The sequence below is a fragment of the Acanthaster planci genome, linkage group LG01 (assembly GCF_054643075.1).
Source record: "Acanthaster planci isolate LZ-2023a linkage group LG01, COTS_SCS, whole genome shotgun sequence".
In the NCBI taxonomy this organism is placed as follows: Eukaryota; Metazoa; Echinodermata; class Asteroidea; order Valvatida; family Acanthasteridae; genus Acanthaster; species Acanthaster planci.
The window spans coordinates 36,024,323-36,047,239 of NC_141777.1; the positions used below are offsets into that span (position 1 = coordinate 36,024,323).

Sequence of the window (22,917 nt, forward strand, 5' to 3'; positions counted from 1 at the left end):
ATACTTTTAACTGTCCTACAACTAGAGAATTTTGAGTCTGGTTTGATTTAGTTTGTGTATGCATATAGCCGGCGATATGTTATAGATGAGAATTCAAGAAATGTAAAGATAGGGTCACCAGAGATCTCAATGCATATACTTTTAAATGTCGTACAACTAGAGAGTTTTGATACTGATAAGGTCTAAACTTGGTACATAGGCCTATAACAATGAGGTCTGGTGGTTTAAATTAAAGGTCACGTCTTGGTTATGGGTATAAATGGCGTCATTTAAAGGCGTCATTTTAAAAGCGTCATCTTCAAGGTGAATATTTTAAGGTTGTTATAAAAAAGTAGATCCAATTCCATTAATTCTTGTATGTAGGTAGACTAGGATGTATCATAAGTGACAGTGATAAGAACGCCATAATGATATCATCATGTGCATTTTTATAGACACATTTTTCAGCATATCGCATCGTTTTAATTTTGTTTACCTCTTCACTAGCAAGCATGCATGTGTGCCGATTGCATTTTTTTCTCAAACTTAAAAATGCAGAAAAGCCCTATGCTCTGTTGGAGATAGACCCGGAACCTCTCATTTCGTTGTTACTGTAAGTAAAATAATGCAATTCAATTTGATCTATAGTGTACGGTGACAAGATAGACTAACCAATAAACAAATCTCTAAAACGAAAATATTTGTACATCCCCTGAGCCAAACTAACAGCATTGTAAACCTAAATTTGCGCTATGGTTTGGGCTTCTTTCTGGCTTGTGACCTTAATACTCGAAAGTATGAGCTTTAAATCAATTTCAAGCCTTTCCGAATTCCAAGCATTATCAAAATAACAGAATTTCAAAATGTACTTGCCGAAAAGGTGGTAATTTTAGTTTTCAGGAGGAAGTTCCCAGTTTTGTTTATTTTGCAATAAATTTCTCAGACACTATTCCTATCAATAATGCTTACAGCTATATATGCAATTACGTGTAATTCATAAATGACTTTACAGGAAAATCTTTGAAAAAAATTCCACCAACAATTTTAAATCTGAGCACCAAAATCTGTCCCCTTCAGATTTCTTCACCACGTGCGTCTCACTCCTGCCATGAAAGTTCCCATCACTGTAAAACCTCTCTTTCCATCAAACTCCAGTACTTTGCGTAAACAACAGATAATTATCTAATCAAAGGTTAACAAGAGTTCATAAAAAGTTGTTTTCAGTTTATAGTCAATCAGTAGACTTTTGCATTACACGTGGAAATCTCAGACATGGTCTATTTTTGTGTGAAATACGAAGAAAATATTCTCAGGTTACTCAAATATAATGTTTTTAAGCTAAGCAGGCGTACGCTTGCACCATCCGTGTGGGGATGGCACTCTTCCACCAACCAACGGAGCAGAGCGTTGTTTACTGGTAGTTAATCTCTGTAACCACACAGTCACCATCCACAGCGAGAGCACTGATGTTCTGAAACGGCAGACGGTGTTTGAAATCCAGAAGGTGAGAGCCATTCAGGGCCACCTTAAACTGGTGTTGTTCGCACTGGAACATGATCTACAATGAAAAATGAAATGAAATCACCGCTGACCCGAGAGACCGCCCAAAGTTTAATATTCAAGTATGAAATGGTGATTCATGCAAGAGTATACCCAGCGACGCCCTCATCTGAAAATCACAAAATGGTGATGAGAATGAGAAAGGATTGCTATAAAAGTTGGCTCATACAGACTCAATAATATCTCATGTCAACGTGAATAATCAGCACAACATAGTGTTCATTTAACACCACTGTCTAGCAGTCACGTGTAGAGTTCTTTTTTCTCTCGAAGTATCCATTCTTTGTTCTATAGCTGGTACCCTCACACGGAGTTTTTGGCCAAATGAGATTTTCTCAGTATAAAAAGTGTGGAGACGAATCACTGATCACTGTCAAGAGCAGTCCTTTACATTCCGAGGCCGTGTCTAATGGTTGTAGCTATATAGCCACGAAGGCCACTTGTCGTACGTCAAGTTACATAGCCACGTAGGCCACTTGCCGTACGTCACGATCTGGTGATTCCAATGGGAGAGAATGAGCCAGATTGGTTATTCTAACTGTGCATTCCTAAGATGAAAGCGTGTCATGTGGGGACAGGGACATCGGGACTCGCGCCTGGATATGCCCTACCAGCGCAGCCAGAGGCCAACAGGCATACCTGCTTCAGTTCACAAACTAACTTCACATGATAGCTTTTTAACATTAAAATAGGTCTACCGAACTAGCTCGTTCTGTAGAGGACTCTGAAAAAGAAAAGAGGAAGCACTGAATGTTTACCTCGTAGGCCCCATTTGGGTGGAAGGGGAAGTTGGTGCCATGTCTCTGATCAGTGGCATCCCATTTGGTGTCGCGCAGGGTGTTCATGAAAATAGCCTGCTCGTTGAACCGTGGATTGAAGTGAAATGCAATGTCACTCCTTGGGTTGTTGCACATGCCACACTGCAAATTTATTTGGAAACTGCGTTTTCCGAATCAAAAAAGTAGATAGAATGAGATAACAAACACCATGATTATATTGCCTTTTATTTCATGTTCTGAAGCACGTCAGCAAAAGGAGTACCCAAAATGCATTACAAGAATTGGAATAAAATAATCCAAATCTTTTGTCAACCTTCGCAAGTTTCTGCGCCTGTGAAAAGACTAGATTTCTTGCGGGTACCAAGATTTCAAGCCACATCACTTTCTTCCTCTAAATACCCAAGATATCGCTAAGTTGTAACTTATGATTTTTCAGTTGATGTTTCATCAATGCAATTATACATTTGAAAAATGATCTCACTCACATAAAACCAGTTGACTGTGCCCCGTCCCCCCTCACCAGAGTTAGATAAGAACACTCAGACTAAAGAATTAATTCGTGTTTCATTGAGCTCCAAACCAAGTATTTTTTACCCATGCACTACTGATTCCCCAAAAAGGCTGAAGTAGGTAACTTGCTTTCCCTAAAGCATTGGACAAACAAGGTGTCAACATAAAACAATACCGAGATAAAAATTTATGCTGTGATGGCAAAAGTACTTTCTGTACGGGAAAGAGAAACGTATCTCTGCAAAGGGCAAAATGTCCTCTTTGCAGTGGTATACAGCTTGTGATGTTATTGCCACAGATGATTGAACAAACTAGACCGATGTCAAGGGTACTGAAATCGGCACTGTGACAAATTTGCATATTTGATTAACAAAGCTTAACTGCGCAAGTGTGCAGAGTACCAAATGCTTTTGCTTGAAGAACACATTCTTGAAAACAAGAAATATATATATCTAACAAATCAACTTATAATCTGCTTCATTTTCGCTACTTACCTCATAACTTTAATATGTGCCCTCCATAATGTGTCAATGCATTGCATCTGACATTTGTTATCTCTGTATACCTAGTTTTTATGTGGACACCATGTATAAGTTCCCTAAGTGTCATTGCCCATGATTACCAAAGCAAATGCCAATAAACATATTTTCGGAGGGGGTGGTTCCTCAAACAATTAGCATCTGAGGTGCCTACCTTGTTGGGTTCGGTTTGATGGTGACTTTAACCACAATGTTCTTGCCTTGCCGCATGCCTCCGGGAATTGTGTCCAGGTATGGCAGGGGCTAAATCGAATCCAAAAAGAGAGGGTCACTCCATAGGGACTCTATCGCAGAGAAATCCCATCAATGATTTGGGGGCTCATAATATCGTTTTCCTTCAGGATTAACTATTTAAGGCAACCATCACCTAGTGTAAAACTTTACAACACTGTTTCCAAAAACTCATAACACTTCCAATAGGTTGTCAGTTTTTTGATAAGATGTCTTTTCATTGTTCTTCGCACTGAGTATTGTAATACCCACGGGGGTCTTCAATATAAATTATGTCACTGACCAAGCTACGTCTATAGCAGCAGAGTCGCATAGTTCTTTACTCCCAATCAAAACTCCCGAGACCTGAGAAAATGGGTACGTTCAGCTGAAAACATTTATAACAGTGACCCAAGCTTGCGAATAATTACAAATTAGGATGGGTTGTAAAATAGATTAATATGCGCTTAAACAAACAGCTATCGAACAACAAAAACGTCACTAACTTGGTATCTGATAGACACAATGAATCCTTACAACCTAACAAGTTGCATTTGTAGATAGAAACGAGTTACATTTTACAGGTATAAAAGTTTATACATTTACTTTTTTACATATCGATACCCCTTTTCAGTCTTCAATTGTATACTTAGCTTTGTTTCAAAGAAATAAAAACGTTGACTTTTGAAATCATGAAATTACTATTTCAAAAGGGTTTGTTCGAAAACAAATTGCGATCAATTTGTCACACAAACATTCAAATCGTTTTGCATTCGACCTTTAAAATTTTTTAACATTATAGAAACAGTTTTACCGGGTTTGTAACCAAATCAGCAGACATGTTGTCAAAAATTGGAGCAATGTCCCAACAAACAAAGAAGACTGGACCTATATAAAGAGAACAGGAAGAGTATTATTATTGATATAAATGTACTGTATATCCGAAGGGACTATACTGCGTAGTTTGCACACTTCTTGTGTCGACACTTCTTGTTACTTTGTTACACCCAACAAAGTCTTGTTTTGTTAAAACAACACTTTGAGCGCTGGGGAAACATTTAAAATATTTGGACAATGCGGAAATCTATAACTGCACAAATTACCGTAACCGTAACACGGGGTAACTTTGGGCCATTTTTTACATGTATGTTATTATTTCTTCTCAGGTAAAGACAAGCAATTTCAATAGACCGATCGCACCCGCTAAATCACGTGACCCATAGTGGTTATCAACCCCATAGCAATTGTTGTTTACAAACAATACAACCAAGTTACGGTATAGTGCCTAGCACATCAATAGTCTGAATACGGTACCTACCGTCGGCTTTATATTTGGTGAATGATATTTATAAAACACTTTGCTTAGGGTGGACGCTGTGTTTGTTGATATTTAATACCCACTGTAGGTCACGTGACTTAGCGGGTGCAATCGGTCAATTTCCCTTCTTTTCAGAGTACAGTGATACTCGTCTTATCTTCGATGCTGAAAAAATGGGAATTTCAAAATTTATTGGTGTCTTAGGGCTTAAACAAGGGTGACCAAAGTTACCCTGGGCTTAGGGCAACATTGGACACCTTTTGTTTTTGGCCGTCATCAAAACGGAGCATTAAAATCACAATAAAAATGGTTACCATGGTTACACAAACAGCAAAAATGTTAAATAATGAATAACTATGATATTTCTGAATACAATGATACTAAATACGCCCGCATCCGCTGGGGAGAATAACAAGTTTCAAACCCTTTAGTGGTTACCGACCAAAGTTACCCCGCTGACCAAAGTTACCCCATGTTACGGTAATGCTTATAAGTCTGTAAGTTTTGTTCAAGAATAAACTTAATTTTAAAATGGAATGAAATGTGTCGTTGTGCAGACTTTGCCACGTTATGTCCGGACATTTTCTATAAAACTGATTGAGTAGGAACACAAAGGTCCAAGACCAGCACAACCTCTGTATACCTAACCAATAGAAAAAACACACCTATATTTCACCTCAAAAGGTTACGAGACAGACCCTCTTCAGCTGCACTCCCCTTCAGGGTTATGCGCATTTTTTCTTCACGCTTCGTAGCTCACAGCAGCTGTTTTTCCTTCTCAAGGTCGCTTGCTCCGTCTATTTACGCTTTGCACGCGTCGAACAAACAGTATAGGCCTACACGATTGAAAAATGTAAAGCTAAAAAAAATGTAACTACTATCGCAAACCAAAACGCATGTCAGAATGTAACCCCAGAAAAATATTGAAAGACGAGTTCTTGCTGCATTGGATGTCTAGAATGCCGCAGACGCTTAGCCACCTGTAATCGTGGAAAGAGTAATACACCTGCCCTCACTGTGATCTTATTACCAACACGGACTGACAAGCTGCATGTGCCGACTACAGAAAATCTCTCTTTTGCAAACACGACCGACATAAGTCGTACTGTACAATATGCAAGCAAGGGGTGTACAAATATTGCTGAAGGAAGTTTACAAAACTGATGTTTAAAGACAATATATGAGAATGAGGAGAAAGAATGTTAGCAAGCTAGAAAAAATTGTGAAAGACAAAATAAGTAAATTATATTAATGATCTTCTGAGGGTGCGTTGGCAAAAATATGCCAGTTCACATGCTTTGTTTCTTTTTGGACAGCGATCTCCTGAAGTTACGCACCCACAGAAATTAAAGTTACATCATTTAAACATCTTGGTACCGGTACCAAAATATTTCCAAGTAGGTCACTTGGGAGACATTTTGTGGTAAATTTTTTCAACATTAGGGAGACATTTCAATGTCTCCCTAATGCTCCAACTACAAAAAGGAGGAAAATTTTTACCGTCCACATTTTGAGAGATGATAGATTATGGTCTGAAGGGAAAACATGCAAAGTTTGGTTTGGATTAGGGCATATTGAATTGTGGGACGGTAAAGTTTGAAAACTTTTGTGCACGTTCCTGTGGGAATGTCTCCCAAGTGACCCATTTTCGGTAATATAAAGTTATATATGCATATGACCTTTAATGTTTGTTTGCAAATACACAGATTTCAAAATGTATATTCTTTTAATTATTAGCTTAAGATGTGACCAACATTTCAAGAAAGATTTAAGATAAGCACTCTTACAGATTTTTAGTTTATTTGAAACTTGGCAAAAAAGTATGGTACATGTACGCTGTACCGGTACCTTATAATATTAATACATATAATATATAATATTAGACATGTACGTATACAGTGCAATTCATAGTACTAGTTACTGGTACATTAGGCCTCATTTTTTTTCAACATACATCTTTGCTTGATGAGAAAAAAATTACATAAAGAGTAGTTTCCTCGATGAAATGAGTTTTATTTATCTTCCTTATGAAAGGGTTATACACGGGCGAGTCATTCATCGAAAAAAGGAGACTTGGGTTGTACGGCCAGGATAAAGCGGGTCGAAGCGGTTCTTTCCTTCCTCGCTTTGCACCAATGAGTCCGGGTTCGAGTCCCACCTTGGCCCAGGCTTTACATGCATTGGGTTTCCAGTCCATAGTAACTCTCGCAGGTTTTCACCGGGTACTCCGTTTTCCTCCTGCCTCTAAAACTGGACATTCTTGGTAACTCTATAAAGTCATGCTGTTTAATAAAGGTTATGAATAAACGTATACGTGTACATGTAGAAACTGGGGCAAATTTCTGAAAGCGGCATTAAAAAGAAAAACAACATAGAGCCAGGATAATAGGAGGGTTTTTTCAGAGAGGTCACGGTTCTGTACCGCTGTGAAGTGGACTCAGTATCTGGGAATGAGTGAAATACTACAAAAACCTCTTTATCATTTTGTGGCACATGCAGGTACATACACTGTACATGTACTTAAAATCCAGATATGCCAGAGTGTACACATACATGATAGGGTATACCCAATTCTGCAAATAATTTCACAAATGGACCAAGAGTTTTCGTCACATCGAATAGGCCTACTTTGCAAGCCGGCGATACCTTTGTCATGTCACCATGCATGAATTTACTAGGGCCAAAGCAAATGTTCACAATGTCCCACGCCTACACGTATTGGTAGATCTCCATCGCATTTTCTGTCAGAAAATTTGCCATAAAAGTCGGAAACACTCAAGAAACACTCAAGTCAACATTAATACTACATGTACATGCAAACCAGTCCTTCAAAGCAATGGCAGAACCCTCACCGCGACTATTGATGTGATCAACTTTGAGGCATTTTGATGGAAATTCTACTGACTCAGCATGTAGGAGAGGTCGAGGATGTATCCGAATTTCTGGCTGTGGCTGTAACCGCACTGCATAAAACTATTGTGACTGACACATCGCTAGCTGTTCTATTTCCATAGGTTCACGTATATAGAGGCACGCGGCCGCAACCACAGCTAACAATTCCGATGCGGCTTACAAATGGTGTGGTGAATCTCAACCTCGTTCCCAATTAGCTGCATCTTCCTGCGCCATGGAGTCGATGACATTTTCGAAACGAGTGGATTAGGCTGAGTCTTTACTTTCGATAGTGAAAGCCAGAACCGCAGGTGTTTTTTTTTTGGATAAGTGGATTCGGCTTAGACCCCGGTTTGCCTGGTTCCCGTAAGAGCTTGAATATGTAGTTGGAACCATTGAAACCAAAGTCTAATCGTTCCGAAGTTGGGTGAATCTGTGCTTGTACATTTATACCTGTACATATTTGGGAGTACATGTGGCAATTTCCGGAAGTTTCGAAGGTGTGTAGGAGAAGATCAGAAAAATTTGGAAGTGGGGTCGTCCAAAAGGCAGTTTTTTCAAGTGTTCGTCAAAAAATAGAAAATAAAAAAAGCTTCGGGCAGTCATATTTCTCAGGGGCGGCCGGGGACGACTATCAACTATTTTTTTATTTGGCCTTATACAAAACCATTTCATCCTGGTTGTGCAAAGTAACTTGAGATACTTCCTTGTACCCCATCAATTAACACAACTGACCAGTGGCCAAAGCATTTGACCCTGAAAGAGCTGGGTCATTTTGTACTATGAGAAGGGAAGGGGAGGGGAGGCGAGAGAGAGATTCTGCTGCCTTCCCCCTGAACTCAGCTGTCCCATGCCCAATTAAAAAAAAAAAGCCATTTACAACAGTGCAACTGCGACATTTCAACTTCAACTGACAAATGGCTTTGCTTTTAAAGCCATTTGTAGCTCAAGGCCTCATGTACATGTACAGTGAGTGCATTGAGCACATCAGTTGAAAAAAATGGGTGCTAAGCCGTTCAGTCAATTTGATTTTCACAACATTGGTGTAAAAATGACTGAAATAAGTTGCTAACTTGAACAAAATGACTGAAGGCTCAGTGCGTGAAAAAGCATGGTGATGATATGAAGGGAAAATGTCAATGGGGTAAGAGAATTCCGATTCTGGCCCCTTGTCCAGTTTTAGGGTTCAGTTGGTCACCATGGTCACAACCACAAACACTGCGCTGGATACAACAATGAAATGTGGGGGTGACAAATGTCTTTCACAGCCTCCATACATGTACATGTACATGTATGCATGTGGGGGTAAGAGGGACATGCACATGTACTGTAACTAAAAGCCACTTTGCTCAGGAATAAGGAAATTATGGCCTAGGGAAGACGTTCATTCATGGATGTTAGTAACTCTTCCCTACGGTGAGTTACGGTAGGCCTGAAAGCCACCAGAAAGCAAAAACATGTCCAGAAAGGTTCAATTTAGGAGGGAAAAACCAAATTCTTTACTTAGACAACAGTCCCAAAGGGTTTGTGCACGGGGTTTCAAGTGGCGTCTTTACGTGTATGTACATTTATATACAACTTTTTCTAATATTATTTTCTTTTAAGTGCCTTTTTTGTTTTGAGTACCTTGTGGCATGCACATTTGAAAAATAATGGAAAATAGGGCCAAAGACATACATTTTCAATGGATCTTTACTTTGTATCAGGTAGGCCTAGACGTATTAAACTCAGGATTTATGAATGGTAATAAATGCATGTTTTTAATGCACCTGTTAGAAGTCCAAACATGGAGCTAGGTATATACTATGGAGTTTTATTCCCACGAGCCAGCCTAGGTCTTGCCATTCTGGGCAAACTCTTTCCAACTATGGGGAAAGTCACCTGATCTAAACCTAAACTATCTGCCTTGGATCTTGGGTTTGACGAGCAATCTAAGGTCCAGGGGTTAGGGGTCGTTTTGGCGGAAATATATCACTGATTGGTAATTGATTTAGTGACCCGGTCGACTGACACAATTAGCATGTGCGTAAACAAGGTATTACCGGCAAGATCAACTGGACTTATTTAATATACTTTTCTTTAGCTTTATAATCACTATATTTACACAATTGGAGTTACTTATTTTATACAAGAGTTACAAAAGAATAATACAAACTACAACTACACAAGAACGCTTAAATAATCCGCATTCCGCAAAGTGCCGCCAATAATCCGCACTCCGCAATCCGCACTCCCCACTCGGGAGACTGCACGCAAGATATCGGCAGATTACCGGTGATAATTAATTACCCAGACTAACGGGTAACTCAGGGCGTCCGCCGACAGTCTGGCTGTCCAGTCTTTCACCTGTTTTCTAGACGGTGACCTTCGGACACTCTACCCAAACTGCATTGTTCTACCCACGGTCGTTCTGACCGATACTAAGAACAGTACACAATGATGAAACTACTGTGGATAAGATTGCGGAACAAGTACCTACCTGAATTGCAAGCAGACTCTCAGCGGTAGCGCACACAGACGGAACGGTCATACACAGCGGCTGTTTACTCGCTGAACCAAGCCTCCAGACTGCCTCGAGACTTCAGCGAAACTCCCTACATATACACCGCGCGCATTGGCGCAAACTTGACAAAACATAAACTTGCGGCAGTCCCGCGCTGCCTTAAACCTGTACATTTATTTACATGAGAAATTACGTAAAGAGTAATGCTAATGTGCTCGGGTACCAATACAATGGTGTCACGCATTCTCTGCGCCTGTACAAAGGTAAGAATGATGTCATCTTTTAACTGAAACCTAAAACCTAAACTTGTTAAGGCCATTTCGTCACAATACAATAGCCCATGGTCGAAAGTTGTAGGCTAAAGCAAAATGTTAACTGTAATTTATTTACAACTGAAGAAAAAGGCATGAAACAAAAAAATGGTCGCTTACCTAAAGTATCATTAGGGCCTACTGTAAAATTCTCAGCTAGGCCCTACTACTACTACCGTCACTGAAATGAATGATTATTTGACACCCGCAGGAGCGGTTACGGAACGAAAGCGGAAAACGACGGATTAATTATCGGTCAACCGATAATTATGAAAAAAATTTCCCACGTTCCTCTAAAAGTCAAATGGATCCAACTTTTGCCACTAAATTTGAATATGCTAAATTAGTCGCGCTCACGCGGTGTGGTTAACCGTAGATGGTCGCGAAACGAAACTTGATTTAATCGAGAAAGCAAAAATAGACGTGCAAAACAAAAGGCATCACATTTGCTTGGTGAGAAAAACGAAAGATGGAAATAAAGTTTATAACCCAAAGGAAATATTTATTCCCAGTGATTTACTCGCCGCTTAAAATTGGAAACAATATTTAAGTTCGTTAAATGGTTAAACTCTTTAATAAAAAGTTATCCCCGGGATAACTGAGGTTAATTTTACGTCCCTTAAATAAATAACTGTTTTAAAAACAATGAACGATTTTTTCCATTGGTCAAACGAGATTTATTTGTTTTATTCAGCCAAAAACCAACACACGTGAAAATCGAAGAAGAGGAAGACACGTGCAAATAGAATGGAAAAAAGAGAAGAATCTGATCTCGTGTGCCGGCATTGTGGGCTAATATTAACTCGCATTTTAATCAGACGAAGCAGAAAACGTCGGCGGCAAATAAAGCCAGCATTTCGTTTACAAAAAGCCCAAATCTAAAATGAGTAAGATGTTTAAAGAAATTAACTGCAGAACAAGCGGGTCTCATCGAACATAAAGTATACCAAGTTTTAGCGGGCAAAATTTCCAGAGGCAAACCGTTCCGAGCTTTATTTGCCGTATGTTATCAAGATGTGACAAAAGAAACTGCAGAAACCGTAAAGGCCTGTTTAAAGTCTCTGAGAAACATTACACCGGCGCCGCAAAATAATTGAGAAACTTTTCAGAAAACGGCGGTTAAATTATAAATGAGTCTACAATTTAAATGCAAAACTATTGCCAAAAGTTTCGGCGTCGAATTCATTTTATAAATAATTTTTTTAATATAGTTAATAAATTAACCGTACTCGATACGAAGCGATCAACGATAAACCCACTTCAAAAATGTCAAGTGTGTAAAAATAATGGCGCGTATTATCAACAATTGCAGACTCGCTCGGGTGAGTATGTAGAAATTGTGATACGCGTAAAAAGATTTAAGTTAAACTTATTTTAAAACATGTGTGAAACTATTGCCAAAAGTTTCGGCGTCGAATTCATTTTGTAAATAATATTTTTAATATAGTTAATAAATTAACCGTACGCAATACGACGCGATCAACGATAAACCCACTTCAAAAATGTCAAGTGTGTAAAAATACTGGCGCCTATTATCAACAATTGCAGACTCGCTCGGGTGAGGAGGGCATTACGACATGGTTAGTATGTAGAAATTGTGATACGCATAAAAAGATTTAAGTTAAACTTATTTTAAAACATGTCGAATCACATCGAAACGCACGCTTTTTATTTGTTCAAAAATCCCGGAGGTTTAAATTGAAAAACGTAATCTGCTTACATCTATTGCCCTTAGTTGGATACTAACGTCAACTTTTACAACGGGAAGTCGTTTGATTTATTGCAAGTGATATCGACAAACAGTTATTTCCGCAGTAACGAATAATTATCGAACTAAACATTTCAACGAACTAAACATTTTAACTGCGTGATTATAAAATGTATATTTTAAAAAGATGACGACAAACGATCAGTCGAATATGTACCCCGACTTGAGTGGGTTCAAGCCGAAGCAACTAAAGTTTACTGCCTTTAAAAAATCGAAGGATTCCGCGGACATATCTTACGAGAACGCGACGCACGCAAGACTTTTTACAAAATATCAAACGGATATTAACCACGCTAAATTATGTGGAATACGGAGTCAAAGCAAAAGGCTAAAATGGGAGTTATTACCGGACCCGTCGGACTAGTGATGGAGGGCATAGCCATAGGTGCATTTGGCGCTTACGCAGTGTTAAAGTACGCCCGTCGAGGGTTGACTCACAAAACTAAAAAGCACGATCAAATTAGAATGTTTTGCGATGCCAAGCTAAACACCATCGAGGAATACGTCTCTTGCGCGATCAAAGACGGTCATATTTCTCAAGAAGAATTTGTCTTGATTTTGTCCGATCTTAGGAACTTTAACGAGTTGAAGGAAGAGATTCGGTCAAACACGACGACCAAGTTGCAAGAAGCTAAATTGACGGATTTACCGTCAAGTGCAAAAAAGGCGGAAGCGCTTGCCAACGAAAGGGCAGCAGTTTTTAAAAAGACCTTATAAAAAACTTGGCGAATAAATTTAACAAAGTCCGTCCAATATTTAGGAAGACCGTACCAAGAACAATCACCCGCTTACCAAGTACCCACCACACCTCCTTTATAAAACTGGTTTCTTTTTGAATTAGTTTATCATAAAGTAAAAGATGGGAGCCAGTCAATTATTGATCGTAGTCAATAAAGATTATGACTTATCTGCTGTGTTTCCAAATTTAACCGAGGCGTATAAATTGCCAAAAGTCAAAACGGACGAAGCCGTTAACCGTTGGACAACCGACCCAAGATCATTTTACCAAAACCAATTTAATTTTCAGGTCTATTGGGTAACGACGGCTTGTGGGGTAGGTTTTGACCTGTTAACCGATGAGAGAAAGATGTTTCACGACTGCGTGATGTCTATTCCGAGCGACGACATATTTGACGCGTTGCACAATAATTACGACCAACGAGAGTTAACTGACACTTGCCTGCTGTTTAACGTCGACCAAAATAAATCGTTTAAACAACCGAGGGACACCGTCTCAAATAGGTTAAGAACGGCGTATTATTACGACGACGGGTTCGTACCGGTGCCAAAAACTATGACGCATACGATTTACACGTATAAACGGCAAATACGCGGGCTCTACCTACATGCGCTTCGAGTGGGCCAAACCGCCCAAAGGATTATACCGAAAAAGAGTAAACTTACAGACGGGGGAATCACGAAGGTGAACCAATCAATCAGAGCCTACGTTTTTGCGTTGCTGGGTGCCCAAGCCCAACGAAAACGAGCGTAATGGCACGTGGCACCGGATTAGACGCGCCCAACGGCAGTTTATAACCATCGGTAATCTTTGAAAAATTCGGTGCCGACTTAGAGCAAAGTATAGACCAATTCCAAGATCGTTGCAGTATGGAAAAACGCCGTTGAATTTGTAGTCGCACCGAGGTTGTATTTAATACTGTCGGACATGGACTTAAGAACAGGAACATTTGAAGGATACAACAATTCTAGCGTTGTGCCTCCAGAATCCAGGATTTTGATGAAGAAGTTACAGAGGTGGAACCTACTCCCAAAACGGAAACTACTCCAAATATTTTACCACCAACAGCACCTATCGAAAAGAAACAGTTGGACGTTCTCAACGAAGAAAAATTGTCGTTAACCGTAGGAACGATTGCCGTTGCCGGCCTTGGATTTATGTTGTACAACGTATTAACTTAAACCAAAAAGTAGAAGGCAAAAAAAATAATTAACCCACTTTCTCAATTTCGAGAAAGTGGAAATATCCGATCGATCGACCGGCACGTTTAAAATAATCATAGAAATTATCTACCGCCGAATTGGTTCTAAACATTACTCTGCTCGTGACTAAGACATCTTTTTTTGGTCCAACCGCTGATATTGGTCTTACCGAGCCTTCGATAAATGTCGTTTCTTCGGTTAGACCCAAATCAGCGGTTGGATCAAAGCTATCGTTCCATGTCAATTCCTATTTGGCTTGTTGTTCTTCTCGATCGGCTTGTTGTTCTTCTCGATTTTCCAAGTCACCCATTTCGTCGTCAAATCCACCTTCTGCTATTGTTACTTTAAAATAAACCAATTTTTAAACCTACTTTTTAACCCGTAGGCAAACTGTTGGCAATATACCCAGCGATATATATTCCGATATTTAATAAACTGATCCGAGGCGCAGTCATCCACGACAAACGACTAACAGTGTATTTACGCCGGCAAAAGCTTTTTGATACAAGTCAATCGCTTCATTTAATTCTAACTTCTCCCGGTCTAAATCACACAAATAAACATTTTCGTCGGTGTATACCAACAACCTTTCTAAATACGTTTTGTTTTTAAACAACGTTGAGTTCATGAGGTTGAAACCAAGTGAGCCAGCCCCCCCCATTTGACAGTCATTGGTCCATCATGTGGAAACACTATGCTGTCTTGGAAACCTTCTGATCCAGCAGTTGAGAGGTGAGGACAAGCCCTGAAGAGACAAGCGCTTCATGTACCGTACCTGCACCTGGAGAAGTTAGGTTAGGCTGTGTTTGCAGTGACTGACCTACAATGTGTGGTTTGATTTGTGATCATCAGGCGTTCTTCCAGAACGAGGATCCTGTGGCGTAGTTAACGGCATAATCTGTGCAGTGATTAGACATTATTGACTATGTACCAGTCCATCAACCTTGGAAGGAAACATCATTTTCATTTGCATCGAGGAAAGTTGACTGAACTCTTGGGTGCTGAACTGTGCAAACTTCTGAATGATTATTGTGATTTATTGTTGTATCCTAATTGTGATATATTTATTTGATTGCACATGTATTGCCATTGCACTTGTTCGAATTTAGGATTCACATCTATTCTGTTGATCATTATTGCATTGCTGTTGCATGTTTCATTGTTATTTTCCCTCTTTATTGTTTTAACTTGGTAATACCTGTATATGCCAAACATGTCGATTTCTAATGCCAGTAAATCCAGCAAGGCTGGTACAATTAGCAGTACAATTAGCTGGTACAATTAACAGTGCCAGGCTAAGAGCGGCCATGACATTGGCAAGTCTAAAGGCAGAAGCTTCAAATGTAGCAGCAATGAAAGCCATTGAAGAAGAAGAGTTCAGACTACAACAGCGCAAGCGAGACTGCAAACTTCAAATGGATATTGCCAAGGCTGAGGCTGAACAAAGGGCTCTGGAAGATATTGACGAACAATTTCCACAGGAAGTTCAACAGGACTTGAGCTTCGGTGGGCAAACCGCTGCAGAGAGGGTAAACCAGTGATTAATTGGTACTCCGCAGTCGCCCGTGGAAGTAAAGCTATCTTCCCCATCCGCTTCACCTGTCGTCCCTGTGCAACCCCTCACTGCAAAGTTCAACTGCGCCTTTGCAACGTGAGATGATCGACGCACTTCTCCTGCCCAAATGTGAACTTGTCAAGTTCAGTGGCGATCCGCTCGACTATTGGATCTTCATTTCTAGTTTTGATGCCGCAGTTTGGAAGAGCAACGTGGGGGCCAGTGTCAAGTTAAACCGGCTTTTCCAGTATTGCAAAGGTGATGCTCTTGCAGTTATTCGATGTTGTGCTGTCATGCAACCAGACGAGAACTACATTAGGGCTAGAAAACTACTACGGGAACGGTTTGGCAACAATTACAAAAAGATTTCGGAAACCTGGGTCAATAAAGTTACAGAAGGCCCACGCATCCCGCCAGGGGACCGTCGAGGTATCCAAAAGTTAGCTGATGACCTGCAGAGTTGCAGAGTTGCTTTGACAGCAATGAAAAAACTTGATCAAGTTGACACTAAGAGAAGCCTCAGCCTCATCATAAAGAGACTGCCACAGTACTTCCGAGCTAAATGGCGCTCCAAGGCTGTACGTATTCTCGAAGAGACTGGTCACTATCCTAACATTGCGGAGCTTGTCAAGTTTCTCAACAAAGCAGCCCGAGAAGTGAATGATCCGATCTATGGGTTAGAGGAACGAAACAGCAAAGAGAAACCGTCAGCCAAGAAGGGAGTTAACTACAGTATCCAAGCCACCAAGCAGTCTGACCAGAAAGTTGAGAGTGACTCCTCCAGGTATCAGATGGGCAGGACAAGAATCCTGAAGACAACTTGCCCATTGTGCTCTGCAGGACACGCACTCAAAGACTGTGATAACTTCAGAAAGATGTCTCCGCCAGACCGTGTTAAGTTGGCAAGCGAGAGCAAGTTGTGCTTCAATTGCCTCTCCTGTAAACAGTTCTCAAGAAAGTGTGAAGCGGCTCCTTGCAGTATTGAAGGTTGTCGAGGAAGACATGATAAAATGTTACACGGTGCCTTTCAGCAAAAGAGTCCTGAACCTGCCAGTGCTTCAGTATAGAGGAGACCTCTGATGAACTGACACGTGGAGCAACTAGCCATGCATGTAGATCTGGTCAAGAACGCTCCAAGGTAGCCCTACCAGTCGTTACCGTGATGGTGAGAGGCGCAGGTTATGGAGAGTGGCTAAAAACTCATGCTCTTCTGGGCCCCGGGAACAACAGGTCGTTCTGCTCAATGGGACTAGTGAAGATGTTAAGTCTTTAGGGAACACCCCAGTCTTTGTCTCTGGACACGCTGAACAAGAGTGCACATGTTGAAACACTGGTTGTTGCGCTAGACATTTCTGGAACTGTTGGCAAGGCTCACATCAGACAGTCTTTTCGCATCCCAAAGATACATGCCCTGACCGAGTTCCCAACTCTGAGAGATTCATATGCCACCCACGAGGACCTGAAAAATTTGAACACCTGAGAGGCATCCCTGTCCAATACATGATGAAGGAAGGTGTAACTTTGCTGATCGGACAAGATGCTCCACAGGCCCTTGTTCCTTTGGAAGCTCGACATGGTTGGGAAGGCGAACCCTATGCCGTCAGAACCTGCCTTGGTTGGACGGTAAATGAGCCACTAGCTGGCAATATTCTGACAGCAGCCGTGTCCAACTTCGTGTAGGGAGGCCTCGATTTTCAGGTTGAGCGATTTTGGAAGCTGGATACTGCAGACCTTGATCATGAATGACTTCTTTCAGAGAGAGCCCTGGGAGTACGCTGGGACACCGAACGTGACCAGATAGGAGTCAAGATAACGTTGAAGCATGGCTGTCACTCCAAGCGAGCTCTTCTGAGTACCCAAAATAAAAATATTGTTTCAGAATGAGTGCAGAGTAGTTGGATGACCTTCCAAAGTTGGAGCAGTTCGCTGTCAATAGATGCCTGGTTCCAAGGGACTTCGGAGACGTTTGTGAATGCTGTCTACATCACTTCTCAGATGCCTATGGTTGTGTGTCCTATACCCGATTCGTCAACAGGGATGGTGATGTCCACCTCAGCTTCCTTACTGGCAAGTCACGATTTGCTCCACTCAAGGCCATGACCATCCCAAGATTAGAGCTGTCTGCTGCAGTCATTGCAGTGAAGATGGATCAAGTGCTCAGGCGAGAGCTGAGGCTACAGGTCCAAAGGTCGACGTTCTGGACAGACAGTATGCTGGTTCTCCAGTTTCTTAACAATGAATCAAAACGTTTTCAAACCTTCGTAGCCAACCGAGTAGCCACAATCCACGATGGGTCTACTGCCAGTTAGTGGAGACATGTCGACTCAAAGCAGAATCCTGCTGATGATGCATCTAGAGGACTCAGTGCTCAAAGTCTGCTTGACAGTAAGAGATGGAGGGACGGGCCAGATTTCCTGTGGCAGTCTGAAAGTAGTTGGTCGGTTACGCCAGTTGTCCCAAGCCTTCAAGAAAGGGACAAGGAAGTGCGAAAGGTAGCACTTTCTCAGGCTGTAGATGTCAGGGATCAGGTTCATCCTGTTGAAAGGTTGATCAGGAGATTTTCCTCTTTGTTGTCTCTCAGAAGAGCCTGTGCATGGATCCTGCGCTTCATCAATTGGCTGCATCAGAAGAGACCCAGGCAACCGGATGGGGAAGAAAAACGCTCCCTGAAGTTAACGGTGGGCGAAGTTGAAGATGCTGAACTAGCCATAGTCAGAAGCATTCAGAGAATACACTACAAGGAGGAGTTCCATGAGTTACTGGCGGGCAAGCCAGCTGTCAAGAGACAGAGTTCTTTGTACAGTCTAGCCCCATGTATTGATGAGCATGGAGTATTGAGGCTAGGTGGTAGACTTAGACATGCTCCGATTACGGCATCGTCCAAGTTCCCAGCAATTTTGCCCCGTGAATGCCATCTAGCCACTCTGCTAATTCGTCATACGCATGAATCTTTGTCTGGCCACTCAGGCAAGGAATATGTGCTGTCCTTCGTACGACAACAGTATTGGATTTCTAAAGCACGACCCCTGATCAACCGTATTCTGAAGGAATTTGTGCTCTGCTGAAGACTGCGAGGACCACCTGGTGTGCAACGCATGGCCGATCTGCCAGCTTACAGAATTACTTCAGGTAACCCGCCATTTAGCCGCACAGGTGTCGATTGCTTTGAACTGTTTTACGTTAAACGTGGCAGGAGCAGAGAAAAGAGGTGCGGTTGCATATTCACCTGTATGGCTATGAGAGCCATCCATCTGGAGAAGTTGCACTCTTTTGACACCGATGCTTTCCTTAACGCCTTCCTCAGATTTGTGGCCAGGAGGGGAACCCCGAAGAAGATTTACTCTGACAATGGGACGAATTTCATTGGTGGAGAGAGGGAGCTGAAGTCAGCTATTGAGCGCATTGGAAGGAGCAAGCAGATAGAGGGCTTTTTCCTTGACCGAAAAGTTGAATGGCAGTTCAACCCCCTAGGGGCATCCCACATGGGCGGGGTATGGGAGCGCCAAATCTGTCGCAAAGTTCTGAATTCACTTCTGTATAACCAGGTGCTTGACGACAAGAGACTCGACACTTTGTTTTGCGAGGTAGAATCTATCGTCAACGATAGACCCATCACAGCCATCTCGGATGACCCCAAGGACCTTGAGCCACTCACACCCAATCACCTGTTGAAACTTGGATACGGTCACCCGGTGCCGCTCCGTGACGCCAAGACTGACCAGTACGGGAGACGATGGAAACACGTGCAGTTTCTAGTCGAGCAGTTTTGGAGGCGCTGGACTGCTGAGTATCTCCCAACGCTCCAACGTCGACAACGATGGATTGAGACGCGACCCAACTTTAAGGCTGGTGACCTGGTGTTGGTGAGGGATGACTACTTACCCAGGAGTCGTTGGCCTCTGGCTAGGATACTGAAGACGCTTCCCGGACAAGATGGACTTGTGCGGAGTGCAGAAGTCCGTACAGCCTCTGGAAGCCTCATCAGGCCCATCACTAAGTTGTGCCTGCTGGAAGGTGTCGAGGGCTAAGCATCCAGTTCTACCAGTTTAAGCCAGTCGCCCTTTATGGCGACTATTTCTTGTGTTAATATTTAAAGTAGTGTTTAAGGTTTACTGTAAGCCTGGTTACAAGATTGTTATTGTAAATGTTCGTTTATTACTCTTACATTTAGGGGCCGGAATGTAACACAGGCTTTCCTTTAGGTATATTCAGGCAGTGCATTTTACTCTGGCCCACCGGTGATATTTGTATGTAGGGCAGTAGTTATCGCTACACCGACGTTGTTTCAGTCGGATACCTGGTTACATGTACATATAATTACTGTATAATGTGATAGGGCTCAGGTAACAAAGATTTGGGGACCATACTTACGCGTGTATTGTTGGCGGATAATCTCACGTTGGAGAAAGCTACTGAAGTTACAAAGTTTGAAGATTTATTGGATGAATAGATATTGGAAAACCCTGTTTTGACGTTTTTCTGCTAGTTCTGCCAGTACATTGTGTTTGTTAGCCTGTGCTCAGCAAAGTCGTAAGTTTTGGCTGCATACATGCACATTTCACGAAAACATTCAGCCCTCGGTTTTCTATCTATTGCAAACTACATGTTCTTAGGTTGATATGTCCTCCAATGGTATTATGTAACTACGTGTTTTTAATGTACATGTACATGTATTGTGATTTATCTTATTAGAGCCTGATCAATTACCACCTTTTCGTGTGACGTGTAATTTCACAACCTGATACCACACGTTTTGCTTTGATTTGGTTAATTCCAGATTAAACCTAGTTACATTCCACAAGGTGACAGTGTGGGAAGTGTCAATGACCCAGCCTCAGTGAAAGCGTACGTCGATCCTGGCAGACGGGACTGCAGAAAGCGTTACATTCACCTTTGGCGATGCTCTCTCAAGATTATGACCAATTTTAAAAATTCACAACTGTAAATTGAGAGAAAGTGGTACTCTGAAGTTGGAATGTGCAGAGGCAGCGCTGCACACACGATGCATATTGCGAGTGCACATGGTACTGCGTGTGCACTCATTGTGAAAGCTGATTTTTCTCCTTTCATGTGATACCCAACGATTCAATTCAACACCCAATGCTGTTCAAATGCCGACTCTGTAAACTACAGCATGGTCACAATCATATGACTTACCGATAGTGTGGGATAGTTTTGAAGATCAGTATGCATGGATGCAAACTGAGCCGCATGCCAACAAGTCAACGCCTCCATGTTAGTTGTAAGAAAAATGTGGCGATGACACATGTGAAAAAAGTTGTACTGGATGTGACGTAATGTTGGCGAACGGGCCAATCAGATGCCGCGAAAGTACACTATATTGCGATGTCGTTTGGGAAAAAATTCGCGGACCGGCGCACCAGCTATATAAACCAGCGTGCGGTAGCGGGAGAGGCAGTTCCAGTCAGTACAGGTCAGTCCTCGTCATTGCTGGGTCAGTTTCAAGTAAGTCCACGTCATTAACAGCCACCCCGAGCATTGAATCTTGGTGGGCGATCTAATAAAGGCGAGAATCTTTTCGTAATAATAAAATGTATTTGTACAAGGTGTGAAACATAGCTGCGGGTTCTTATTAGTTGAGTTCCTGTTAAGGCTACGCTTTCGCCTGCCGAGGCGACCTGAGATCAATAAACCAGGTCCTACCTAAATGGTGACTAAGCCAGTGTGTTTATTAGAAGATCCATCTCCCGAGGGTTGCCCCTTCCCCGTGCCATCGCCTGATCCCAGTACCGAGAACGTGGCGGGAAGTCATCTGCGACCGCCTGGCGGCAGAACGGACCTGCACCCCTGGCCTTCTCCACTGCCGCTCGTGGGGTGGGCCGAGGGCAGGCCCGGGCATCGTCTAACTCCGACCGCCACAGTATTCTGATGAATTCATAGATGTAATTAAGGTTCAGTTGTGAAAAGTCGCGAGTGTACTTGTGAAATATCATTGTCGGACGGCGAACATTGATATGGGAAGACAGACGGTTTAACCCGGAGAATTTGCCGATAACTTTTGTTCGTTTTTATATTTTGATCAGGTGAAGGCGCCCAGCAAAATTGGAAAGTTGACGCCAAGAAACATCTACATATTCTTATCCAAGTATTCCATTTTGTTTTTTTCCTTCCAAAGTAGCCCAATTTTATTCAACAACAATCAACACATAATATGACAGGAATACATGTATGGTAGTGTAAATCCAGCCGTCGTTAATCTTGAAGTGCACAGGTCGTGCACGAGTTTGTATACCTGATGTTATAGTGGCGTAAAGAATCGGCGTGAATCAGTTCGGGGGGAGGGTATGCAGAATGGCCAAAATTCTGCAATTGCCTGTCTGAGTAAGTTTATATTGATATTGACCTCATATTACTTTGGGTGGGCGTAGAGAGGTATAGTCCGACCACACGAGCCAGGTCCTATATTACTCATAGCCGGAGAGAATTTGCCTGTTTAAAGGAAACATATTCTCACTTGTTAACGACGAAAAATCGAAATTGCAAAATTTTGCACTAATTTCAACAAATAATTTTTCACAGAAATATGTTTTCTGAGACACAATCTAGTACCAAGTTAATGCATTGATTCCAGGCATTTATTTTGAATCCGCCGGATAATTTTTTTTAATAATCAGGTCACTTTTAATCTCCCCAAAATTGTATCCATCCAACGGTGCACGAAAATTCAGGAAAGCCATTTTGTATCACTAAAATGGTATATATCTAACACGAGGATGGTACTTCTTTTGTTATATTGTACCGATTTCATTAGTACTGATGCCATTTCCAAAGGTAGAAGCGTTGAATTAGTGGCCTTCCCTGCTCATCACTTCCACTGCTGTGGACACTGACTAGTGCGGTACCGAGACGTCACGTCCGCCCCAGCACATGCGCATGAACATGTACTGTACACGGTACATTGTACATGTCACGGGTACACGTGTAAACACACATACACGACTGCACTGAACTCAAATGTCTGCCCTTACAAGAGTATGGTGCAAGGGTGTCCTCTCTTTTTTGTCAAATGTTTGACAAAGCAGTAAGTCCTA

The 22,917-nt window shown here is 41.8% G+C and overlaps 1 protein-coding gene and 1 long non-coding RNA gene across 2 annotated transcripts; one reads left to right on the forward strand and one right to left on the reverse strand.

The window, feature by feature from the left end:
- Positions 1-439: 439 nt before the first annotated feature.
- Positions 440-10,421, reverse strand: LOC110989550 (galectin-5-like). The gene is made up of 5 exons (XM_022254025.2): positions 10,267-10,421; positions 4,392-4,465; positions 3,522-3,610; positions 2,298-2,478; positions 440-1,537 (listed from the first exon to the last, which is right to left on the reverse strand). Exons 2-5 carry the CDS (start codon positions 4,416-4,418, stop codon positions 1,391-1,393), a joined length of 444 nt encoding a protein of 147 aa, XP_022109717.2. The 5' UTR covers positions 4,419-4,465; positions 10,267-10,421; the 3' UTR covers positions 440-1,390.
- A 9,027-nt stretch (positions 10,422-19,448) lies between these two features.
- On the forward strand, positions 19,449-21,534 carry LOC147800709 (uncharacterized). Its single transcript, XR_015423467.1, has 2 exons — positions 19,449-20,395; positions 20,643-21,534. It is a non-coding gene; the product is annotated as an uncharacterized LOC147800709 (long non-coding RNA).
- The last annotated feature ends 1,383 nt before the right edge of the window (positions 21,535-22,917 follow it).